The sequence below is a fragment of the Artibeus jamaicensis genome, unplaced genomic scaffold (genome assembly GCF_021234435.1).
Source record: "Artibeus jamaicensis isolate MK-2021 breed Jamaican fruit bat unplaced genomic scaffold, CSHL_Jam_final contig_415, whole genome shotgun sequence".
NCBI classification, from domain to species: Eukaryota; Metazoa; Chordata; class Mammalia; order Chiroptera; family Phyllostomidae; genus Artibeus; species Artibeus jamaicensis.
Window position 1 is genome coordinate 19,492,946 of NW_026521823.1, and position 12,261 is coordinate 19,505,206.

Sequence of the window (12,261 nt, forward strand, 5' to 3'; positions counted from 1 at the left end):
CTTTCGCACCAAACCCCTTCCCCCAGAGTCAGAGGAAGAGCACTGTCAAAGTCAACGTTGATTTAAGAACTGTCCACCACAGTATGTAAAAATCAGGGCCACTGACTGACCCATGGTTGCTGCTGGTTACATGGGAACCTGTAACCAGCTTCTTCCCATGTGAACTCTCTGAAGCAACTTCTGCTAAAGTCCTCCTTGAGTAATCTACACAAGCCTTCTAGTACAGTTACAAGTCATCAGTTTCCTGGTTTTCTTTTTTTAAAACTGTGGTAATGAATACATACTCTAAAATTTATCCTCTTAACCATTTTATATAGGCAGTTCAGTAGTGTCGACTCTATTCACAATCTCTAGAATAGCTTCTTCTTGTAAAACTGCAACGGAATATCCATTACAGAACTCAACATTTCCTTATCCGTTTCATGAGTTTGACTACTCTTAATTCTATACTTTTTCTTTTAACCTACCGTCATCTTTATATTTAAAGGGAGTTTCTTATGGACAGAGTTTAGTTTTGCTTTTATTTCCAATCTGATAATCTGTCTTTTAATTAAAGTGCTTACACCTTTTGCATTTCACATAAATCAACACATTGTGTCTAAGTGCAGTAACTTGCTCGGTTTTCTATTTCTACTTCTTCATTCACTGTTCATTTTTCCTGCCTTCCTTTAGGTAAAATCGAGTATTTTTTAAAAAATGATCTCAGTTCATTTCCACAGTTGGTTTATGAACTATATCTGTTTTTTTATTTTGTGTGTGGTTGCTGTAGGATTTACAATATACACCTTTCACTTAACACAGTCTACCTTCAATTAATACCATACCTCACAGTGTTCACACAGTGTTCTGTGTCCATTCCCCCGCCTCTGCTTCATGGTTTCTCATTTTATTCAATACATGTTATAAACGCCATAATGGAGATTGTTATGTTTGCTTTGAGCAATTTTTAAAAACCTTTTTAATATTTTTTATTTATTTATTTAAAGTATTTTTCTTGATTATGCTATTACAGTTTTTCCAAGTTTTCCCCCTTTATCCCCCCTCTGCCCTGCCCCCTCCAGCATTCCCCACCTTAGTTCATGTCCATGGGTCATACGTATAAGTTCTCTGTTTCCTATACCAGTTTTATCTCTCCCTGTCTTTTATGCCTACTAATTATGCTTCTTTTTTCCCTTTACCTTTCTCCCCATTCCTCCCTTCCCCCTCCCCACTGAAATCCCTCCACGTGAGATCAATTTCTCGGATTCTGTTCCTGTTCTAGCTGTTTGCTTGGTTTTTGTTTTCATTGTTTTTCTTTTCTTTTAGGTTCATTTGTAGACAGTTGTGAGTTTGTTGTCATTTTACTGTTTATATTTTTGACCATCTTCTTTTTCTTAGTAAGTCCCTTTAACCTGTCAGATAATAAGGGCTTGGTGATGATGAACTCCTTTAACTTGACCTTATCTGGGAAGCATTTTATCTACTCTTCCATTCTAAATGAAAGCTCTGCTGGATAGAGTAATCTTGGATGTAGGTCCTTGCCTTTCATGACTTCAAATACTTCTTTCCAGCCCCTCTTGCCTGCAAGGTTTCTTTTGAGAAATCAGCTGATGGCCTTATGGGAATTCCTTTGTAGGTAACTCTTTTCTCTTGCCACTTTTAATATTCTCTCCTTATCTTCGATCTTGGGTAACTTAATGATGATATGCTGTGTATTCCTCTTTGGGTCCAACTTTTTTTTGGGACTCTCTGGGTTTCCTGGAAATCTATTTCCTTCACCAGCTTGGGGAAGTTTTCCTTCATCATTTGTTCAAATAAGTTTTCAATTTCTTGCTGTTGTTCTTCTCCTTCTGGTACCCCTATAATTCAGATATTGGAATATTTCAGGTTGTCCCAGAGGTTCTGTAAGTCTCTCTTCACTTTTTAAAATTCTTGTTTCTTCATTCTGTTCTGGTTGAAGGTTTATTTTTTCCTTGTATTCCAAATAATTGCTTTGAGTCCTGGTTTCCTTCCTGTCACTGTTGGTTCCCTGAATGTTTTGCTTTATTTCATTTTGGGTATCTTTCATTTGTTTTTTCATTTTTTGACCAAGCTCAATCAGATCTGTGAGCATTTTGATTACAGGGTTTTAAATTTTCCATCAGATAGGTTGGCTATCTCCTCATCACTTAGTTCTCTTTCTGAAGTTTTGCTCTGTTCTTTCCTTTGGGCCATATAATCTTTTATATTTGCCTAGATATTTACCATTTTGAGTGCTCTTTATTTCCTGTGTTGATGGGAATTTCTAGTGTCCTTTTTCTTCTACCTAAGGAAGTTCTTCCTGGATCGTGTCTGATATCAAGTGTGAGTTTTGTCCCTCCATGTGTCAGGTGCAACCCCCTTCTCCCCAGGCTGCTTTTAAGTCTACTCTTCATTACTGGTTCTCAGTAATTTGATTATTATATGCTTTCATGTGGTTTCTTCTGCTTGGGGCTCGTTGACCATCTTGGATTTGTGGGCTTAGAGTTTCCATCACCTTTGGATTATGTCTAGCCATGATTAATTCAAATACTTTTTCTGATCTCCCCCAATATTTCTGAGAGTCTAACTGTGCATGTATTAGATGACTGGAGATACAGGTTGCTGAGGCTCTGTTCATTTTTTCAGTATTTTTCGTCTGTCTGATCAATCTGATCAGACATTGTGACTTACATCACTGAGGGCCAAATCTTGCTGCCTTCCTTTAGGCTGTGGGTTTAGTCCTGGCATGATTACGTAACGTGTAGATCAGTTTGATGGTTTCCAGACTTGCTCCTCTGGCCTCTCGCGGTGAGGGCCAGATGAGACTGTTCCGGGACTACTGCAGCCCCTGACTGAGCCCTGACTCTTCTGAGACCTCCACCAAATGCCCCAGGTATGAAGACCAGTCTCTATCACCATTTGTGCCAGCTTTATGTGAACTCAAAGAATTGTTCAGGCTATCACATTCCTTGTTCTTTCTTTGCCTTCCTCCACACACAGGCAGATCACTACATAGCCAAACCCTTAAGGGGACTACTCTAACGATTTACAAGAGCCCTCTCTTGTACAACTCCTTCCTCTCTGTTACTGTTCCCCTTAAACTTAGTTGCCTTATCTGCTCCAAATTCTAATCCCTGTCCATTTAACTCCCTGGCTTCTCCCTCCCTGCTCTGCCTTCAAGCAATAGTCTCAGGTCGTCACACAGTTTATCTCCTTTTTTTGTCCTGCTCCCAGGAATCACAATCCTTAACCAACTATTACCCAAAATGTTAAAAACATTCCATATATTTTGTCTGGTGTCAAGTTGTTTATGTTGGGATGTCAATTCCCATAGCAGTTAATCCCTTGTGATTAGAAGCAAAAGTCCTTTAGGGGTTAAATAAGATATTTTTGTGAAGTAACTTATAAACTGTGAATCACTACCCAAATATTAACACATAAAAACACATCTTGATAGACAGAACCATATGCCTCAAGGTCCGGATTCTTCTGTATTCTCCTGCAAAGACTAGTAAATGAAGGAGAACACGGCCTTGCATAAGCTGAAATATTCTGGAAAGGTTAATTTCCCCCAAATCAAAATTTCCAAATTACTTGGCACATGAAGTTTCTCTGAGAAGTGTTCCTTTTTACAAAGTCCTGACCCTATAAAAATGCAAATCCATAACTCTCAGAAAGAATAGCATTTTATATTCCCAATGAATGAGACTGCAGTTAGAACTGCTCATCTGTTGGTCCCGTGAACCATTACAGTCCCGAGGGTCAGGTGTCTGAATAGTGGGTGGAGGAGAATATAGTTGCAGAAGAAAGTACATTACTAATGGGAAAGAAGGAGGGCAGAATCATTGACTTCATCGCTTGGCTCAGGGCAGGCCCTGAGGGAAAGGATTTGTCTGTCTGCTATATTTCCCTTGGGTACTATCTGTAATTACTATCACAGCTCATTGATTTTCAATTCTTTCTATTAATACATTTATTGGCCATTCTGACATTATTACAGTCTGTCCAGCTCTGCTTCTTTGGTGGAGAATATCTTTTCTAAAATATGACTTTTGCAAGTGCAGCTATGTTTTTGCCTGCATTTAAAAAATGGTCTTCTTGTATTAGCAGTAACACAGATTCTGCATATGTTCTTCTTTGAAGCCAGGTAGTGACATGCCAGCATCACACCACAGACCCAGAGATCTGAGATAGTGGGTCATCAGAGAAGATTCAACAATAAGCAAGTTTATAGGAATAAGATGATTCTACCAATTCACTAGCTAATTTGCCTCCTGTCCCACAGTAGGGGACGGAGTAATGAGACTCTGGTACAGGCTAATCAAATGGCATTTTTATAATGCCTTTTCTTTTCCTCTGATAAAATCATTACAGTTACACTATCTTACTATAAGCTTTCACACACAGATGCATATTAAATCTTTGCTAAATTAAACAGAATGGTTTACTGAGGAAGAGAAAAAGTCAGGTTTGCTGTTGTTTTTTCCCCTCTAAAGCTACAGAATTTTCACGTAACTGCCTTACATAAGCTTTGCATAGCGTATGTCTAGTATCGGCAACAAAAACTCACACCCATCTCTAGTTTTTGTAATTAAAGCTTAAGGACTGAGGTCTTTTCCAAGTAAGTACCTACCTCGAAATCCTATTTACTGTGATGCTGGCTCTCACAATAGTAACACCTGAATTAATCACTATTTATTGAGCTTTGTCCCTCTATAAACTCTTTGTGCTGGCATGATAAGAAATAAGCAGAAACATAAAGTATAAGCTCCTGCTCATAAGGAAGTTCCAATAGAATTGGATTAATGGTGCTAGTCGGTTCTTTGTAATACAGAAACGTCCGCCTCACCTTGTCATGAACGTCCTGCAGAATGGTTTGTATAAGTTACCATAAGCTGCCTCCTGGGAAAAGGCCATTATTCTCTTCTGCCCTACCTCTAAGTTAGGGCGCTCAGGGGGATCTCTGGTCTGAGTAGGGCTGATACTTTCTGCTAAAGAGCCACAGAAAATACAAATGAACCTATACTGTCTGCTCCCTACCTGTACACTTCCCAGCTACAAGGCTGTGGCACAGACACTCGGCTCTCTCCCCATAATTAACACTGAGGGGTCTTATGCCACATAATTACTGACTGCTTAGAGCACTTAAAGTCAGAAAACACTCAACATCCATCCATCCATCCATCCATCCATCCATCCACCCATCTCTCCCCTACCCCCACCACACTATTGCTACCACTCTCTATCTGCCCATCCGAGGATCAGAGGTGTACTGCCTCTGCAAGAGGAGAGAGAGACCAGGTGACCAAGGATGGCAGCACTGCCATGATTGGTGGTAGGACTCAGGCCAGCTCCTTCCCTGGGGCAGAGTATTTGGGTCTCGTAAAACAGCGAGGGTCACCGAGAACTGTATGTTTCTTGTCTCCCTCCGACAACTCTGCACCTATGTTTCTTTTCAAAATACATATATTCATATATTTAGAGAGCTCTCCTTTTTTTAAAGACATGTTTCTTTAAAGAATTTCAAACATACAACAATCAAGCAAGAACAGTTCAATGAGCTGCTCTGCACCCATCACCCAGCGTCAGTGGCAGTGGGATCCTGGCCAGTCTTGCTTCTGCTCGTGTCCAGTCTTCCCTCCATTTCATGCTGCAGCTCATCCCAGACCCGTGATCATTCATCTGTAAGTAGACCAAGGACTACTCTGCAAGTGTGGGAACTCAGAACTTCTCTGTAAAAAAAATTGTTGCCCAATGCCATCATCACGCTAAAATCTCAGGTCACTTTTATGTTAATTTAATAATTCATTTCTGGCTGCATTATTCCATTTTTTTACAAGATAAAATCTAACCAGAATTTAAAACATATCTCCAGATATATTTAAATAAGAGTTCAAGTGAAAAAAAGGGCTTCAATTTGAGATTTACCTTAATTCTACTTTTACAATTATAAATTAGCATCTCTGTAATCCGTTCTTTACTAAACGCCTTATGAAAGTACATCAGTAGAAACTAAAACAATGGAACCCTTTTTATTCCTCTTTTTCTTCAAAAGGGGAATATTTATTCCGCATCCACCTTAGGGAGGGGGCTGTTGGAAAGCTGGGTGGCTCACTTAACTTCCTAGGTAAGAGTAAACAAGGAGATGAAGACCTACGGTGACCCACACCTCTGGCATCTGGCTGAGCAAGCACCTGGAGTCAATTATCACTTTAAAGTCTGTCTACACATTTCCACTTCCACACACAGGTAGCTTCACTGTAGCAGGGTCGTTAAACTCATAATCAGAAATGCTTTCTCCCACTCCTTGCCCCTTACCAGGACCACAGACGGCCAGGCTGAACCTGGGAAGGCATCACTCCTCTCTGACATCCCAACTGTACAGAGGAGGGCCCACAGGCCCAGAGCTGAAGTAATGTCCCAACGTCATTCAAGATGGCAAAAGGCAGGGCCAGGACCACAATCAGGTTTCCTGTCCTTGGGGCAGTGCCCTTTCTCTGCATCCTGGAGTTCTAGAGCTCTTCCGCCTGCTTTTGTCCTTTGCTTGATAACAGGTCAGAGCATCCAATGGCTGACCGTATTTGGGAAGCCCAGGTAGCAGCAGGACACAAGCACGAAAGGTCAGAAAGCTATTCCAACACTCCTCGTACCACCCCAAAGTACATCCCAAGACTACATACCTTTCCCATGGGCTGCTTAACAACATGCATTGTGTTACCAACAAGCCAGAAGAAAACCAAAGTCACATTTCTGGAGATTGCAATAATTATCTACTTAGTTATCACAAAACTAAGGATGCAAGAACCAGGGAATGCCAAACAGAAGCAAGGTACACAGAGTTGGTGTCAATATGCCAGCCTATCCATCCAGGACACACAGGTACAGATGAAGGCCTTGGCCACCAACAAGAATGCGTATTTCCAGTATTGCCAATTTTTATTTCCATGTACACAACAACCCTATGAGGAAGATGGAACAGGTTTATAATGAACTACTGAACGGTTTCACGTTTTTCACCAGTCAGTTATAATGCCTGGATGATGAGTTCAATAAAGTGAATATTTACCGAGCACTTATCATATGTCAGGAGCTATCAGAAGAATAAAAGAAATAGTTCTTGCCCTCTGAGCACTTACAACCTGATTCAAGAAACGCAAGCACATCCACAGGCAGAGTGGCTGTCCTCGGCTTATTCACAGTCTTTCTTTAGCCTCTAAAATATGCTCATAAGGTCCTGACTCCCCCAAAGGTGTGGGGGGACTGCAAAGACCAGCTGACAAGAAGAGACCTAAGGGACTATTTATAGCCAAAAGGAGAGGACAGAGGAATGCCTTCATGGTTCCTGAACATGAGGTCCATGGAGAGTAGCACATCCTTGCAATGCTGCCTGTAGCCTGAAAGGCAGACTAACTCTTCTTTCCTGAAAGACTGCAGCTTAATGCCTGTGTCTTGTAAACTGAATCTCAGAACTGAGTTCTCCAGGGTAATTTCAGAGTCCAGCCAACCTCAGGCTGGACCGACCTCAAACTCACCGACCTCAGGGTTCCTCCTTCACTGTCGTGACACACAGATGCACTCCTATCGTCTTTTGTTCATTGTAACCAACACATCTCACCTTTTGAAAAAGCCATAATCACACATGTGATTAATCTCATCACTATGTTTACACCTTCTTTTGAAGACCCAAACTTCAGCCTTAATAATAAATGTGGAAAGAGTCCCATAAGACTGAAGTAGAAAATAACTTTCAGAATTCTAGCACCTCTTCTCTAAAAATAGTTCTGAGACTTGGAAATTATATAGTATGTTATCTATTCCATTAGCACCAAAGAACTCTAGTACAGTGACCGAAATGAAGTTCACTAAAATTTTATCTCCAATTCTAAAGAGGAGCTGATTTAAAGTATTACAAATTACTAAACACAAATGATGGTATTCAGCAAATAGTTGTCACAATTCATTTCATTAAACACTGTTGGCTGCTTCTCCTGAAGTTTTACTGTAAAAGAAAATGAAGTGCACCCATTATATATTTTAAAATTACACAAAAAACTGAGAAGAAGAATAAAATCAAGGTTCTACTCCCCTTCAAATTAGGGTTAAAATACCAATATCAGCTCTATTCACAAGGAAGAAGAGAACCGATTTTAATGAACTGGTATTAAGTAAAACCTATGCACCTACAATTTTCCCTTTCCCTGTTTGAGGACAGAAAAAACACTTCTATAAATATCTGTGCTGTAAAACCTCTAGGAGTATTGGGGTTTTTCTGCACCTAAACTGTTTAGGCAAACTTTACTTTAGAACTGAAAAATAACAGTAAAGGGAGGGTAGTGTTGAGATATCATCAGAGATTCCCAGTGACAATCATACACCATCCTGGCTCTGACTAGTGGCCCAGGAAGCATTTTCTGACTGTTTTCCTGTTCTGTTTTGCCTTCCTCCAACATGATGACTCGAGTGGATGTACTGGTATTCAGGTTGAAGAATAAATGTACTGTGCAATAAAAACCAACGCTGGGAAATACACTGCTGATTCACTTTTCCAGCAGCACAAGGGAGAAGCCTACCCTCTCTGAATGAGATGTCATAGTCCGTATCACTTGTTAAACTTAAGCATGGGTTGTGCAGAAATGTATTCCATTAAACTGATGCTAATACATTTAGATTAAAAAATACAGAACTCAAAATAATAAAACAAATTTTCCCATGGTTAGATTAAACCAAAAAGCTAAGAACTAGTTAATTTAGAGGACAGAGAGTTTAACGTGATAAGGCAGGCTAGAAAATCCAGGTGGAATAATACCTTTTTCTGAAGGTCTGGACACACTGAACAAATAATGTTAATAGCTGCCACACGGGCTTTTCTTCCATGATGCTCTACTGCCTACGTCTCTTGAGCTGAAACTATGCCATCAGTCACTGTGTCAGGTACAGAACTGTGGAGTTGCCGCATGGCTTGACCTGGTCCGCAAAGTTCATTTCAGAGCTATGAAATCAACCCTGGACATGAAAGTGACGTGATATCCTTCACATGACAAGGGTGTTTCAGACACAGGCTTACAAAGAAGTAGAGAAATATGCACTGAGGTGTCACCCACCCTGCCACACAGTGCCCCAGGATGAGGAAGGTATTGGAGAAAGCCCACCCATGCTGCCACCCAGACCCAGTAGAAATCCTTTCGGAACAACAGTATTTAAGACCTTGAACGTCAGCCCGCATGAATTTATACACCCTGATTTTCATAACAGTGAGGTGTTATTCACATTTAAATTTTATTTTGATTGTTCGATTACAAGATAATGCTAATGTTTAGTTTTGATTTTTTGAATAGGAGATACACTAATCAAATTAAGGAGAAGTATTTATGTAGTTTACATCATTTTCCTAGGCATTTGTACTGTCACGGTGGTAGTGGTTTAGTAAGATAGCTAGGTAGTGTGCACTCTTGCTCACTTAAATTCAAAACGTGGTCAGCTGATATTGCGAGTGATCACACTGCCCTTATCATGATTGTAATTGGTGAAGCTATAATTGTTAACAATTATAAAGTCTCTGACATCCTTTATAGGAAATCTAGCTGTGCTCTTAAACCTTTATATTTTTAGTAGCCATAAATTAATTCGTCAATTTGGCTATGCACTGTGAAATAAAATTTCTTCTGCTTTTATGCTCAAACTCAGTGACCTCAATTTTACCAACTGTCCCCTCTCCTCATGGCATGAAAAAAGATAAACACAAATGTCGAAAGAGGAAAGAGCAATCTACCCCCAAAACAGTAACATTTCCATACCTGGACATTGTAATTTCCTAAGAAAGAACAAAGATATTTTGACATTGAGTTTATATTCGCATTCTATTTTTTTAGGACTTCCTTTTTGCTTTGGATTTTTATTCGCTTTTCAAACATTCACCAGTTTAAATAAAGCCATATGGTTCTTATAAGGTCACTAAACCTTCCTAATTTCAGGGAGTTATCTTTTCCAAGTAAGTAATATTTGAGGTTGCAAATGGGTGAGAATCAACCACAGGCTCAGATGATTTTACTCAAGAGAATGAAGCTGAGGCCAGTGAACAATCCTGCCAACCTCAGGACACTCTCGAAATGACGGCCGCTATCATGAGAGAGAAGTGGGTGCGGAGATGTCAGAAGCTCCTGCTTACCCCTTGTTCAGATTCCAAAAGCTCTGTTTTGACTCTGACTGCCGGCATCCCATCAAGCATTAGCATTCTGTTTCCAAAGGGGTTGATATTCTGAGAAGGAAGAAGAGAGAGAGGGGAATTCAGCGTTAAAACATGCAAAGGGGGGCACATCTGGTGGAGTCTGCCTTCGCTGCAGAACACTTAGTACCGCTAACCTAATTCTTTAACAATGAAGTGTAATTAAATGAGAGTATCAGCATAACCAATTATCTCCTCATTCTGAACTTTCATTGGAAATAATGACCGGGAAGTTGAATTAATCAGTCTGCTTCTCTGACCTCAGGGTTGGAGGTCAGACTGTAATAAACCAGAGTAAGGAAACATTACATTAATTTATATGAGGCTGGGACAATTCATCACACTTCTGCCATAGTAGAAGGAAATCTAAGGCAACTTTCTTTCTTCTTTAGTTATGGAGGCTGTATTGCATCTACAAATCCATAAAACAGAAAAAAGACAAAAAGAATTTATATGTTCTCAAGTTACTGGCTCAAATTCTTAAAAACCAGATAATACAGTTCTAGACACTGAATTTTGGCACCATGGCCATTCTGATCAAACACAAATTTTTACATATCAACCCCAAACATCTTTAAAGACAACTAACCCAAGTCTTGGATTAAGAGTGCATTTTTAAGCTGAAGTCATAACCAAAGAATAAATAATGTGTTTTTTTTGGTTCTGGTATATTCTAGCCTCAAACCGCCTCCTCTTAAAAAGAAAACCTTATTCCTATAGTGACTCAATGGGATTTCAACCTATATTTATAGAAAGACTAAATCAAGGTTATTTTCTGCTAATTGTCATTGCTTCGGGGGTTTTCTGAAGTCAATAACCTATGAAGGGAGTCAGAAAGCCTCATATCAGTGCTTGCTTAAGGCCAGAATCGGGCTCATGTTTTAAAACATGTTGAGAATACCAACTTTCGCCTAGCATACTGACTAAACCAAAAAACTGAAATGACTAAATCTGACTGAGTTTTCAGAATGGTTCCTTTGCTCCATTATAGAACATAACTACGTGACACTAAAGTGATCTTATTAAAAGAAAGAGGTCTGTTTCTATAATATTTTGTCTACCTGGTAACAAAGGTTAATATCATTTCTAAACCTCAGGTTTTTAGCCTTTCTTACCGTAGAGTTGAATGAGAACAACTTCCACTTCAATAAACTACAAATTAAATGTTTTTATTACCAAATAATACCAACAGAGTGCAGTATAGTGAAGCTCTAATTATTTCTCCTATTTCTTGACTCCTCTTTTTGTTTAAGAAAAATACTCTAAGAAATAAAATTTATAAGGTCTCTTATTACAGCTATTTGCTGCAAAATATCAACAAGAAGGAAAAGCAAATTTATTCTACAATTAACAAATGAACATTTACAAATTTCATGATACCCTGTCTATTAGGTAATGAAAAGAAAATAAATGTCATGTTCTTTTTCTTGGAAATGCACATTATTATTAAAATTGACAGGATACTGTTTTTAATCTTTGCTTTTAACTTGTCCATATTGGTAGGGGTGGGGGTGCATCCTAATAGATGGCTCAGAGCAGCAGGAACTTTCCTGGCTCACTCAGTTCATTTGTTCCAAGCTTAACATCCTTTCATGGAGGCTGGCGAGTTGTTTACACATCAAGCATGGATCTCACATCCCAGTGTGTCATTTGCTTCCCCGGTTGGAAGCAGCCAGCTTGGCTCACCACCATTCCAGCCTCAGGAAAGCCTTCTAGCAGCGACCAGCCCTCAGCACTCCCCGCCTGGCACAGCAGCCCGGTATCTACTGTAACAAAGCATCCCGTGGGCTGCTTAGTTGGTAGACAATGAAGGATGAGTTGATACTGCTTCCTACCCCAGAGGAGGTCTTGTTCAGAGGAAAAAGGAAGATGCTCGGCAAAGGAGGGGGAAAGACAAAGAGCGATCCTGGGAAGGCAGGTTTAATGAACTGTTAGAATCTGATTAGAGGCTAATGTCCCTTTTAGTGCTCTGTACCAATTTACAGCTGATATACTTTAACCATTTTCCTCACTGGCTGTGATAAACTCGTTAGTTTAAAACATGCAAGCTAACCAGAGCC

General features: G+C 39.7%; 1 protein-coding gene across 8 annotated transcripts in view; it reads right to left on the reverse strand.

The window, feature by feature from the left end:
* KLF12 (KLF transcription factor 12) overlaps positions 1-12,261 on the reverse strand; it is a 421,617-nt gene that overhangs the window by 223,884 nt on the left and 185,472 nt on the right. For 7 of the 8 annotated variants that reach the window (XM_053665636.1, XM_037153237.2, XM_053665633.1 and 4 more), the window contains one exon: positions 10,145-10,234. The exons of the other annotated variant lie outside the window; for it this stretch is intronic. Coding sequence is in view for 6 of the 7 variants with exons in the window: in XM_037153237.2 (XP_037009132.2) it covers positions 10,145-10,234 (90 nt within the window). In the remaining variant the exon portion in view is untranslated. The remainder of the gene's footprint in view (positions 1-10,144; positions 10,235-12,261) is intronic. 8 annotated transcript variants of the gene reach the window in all.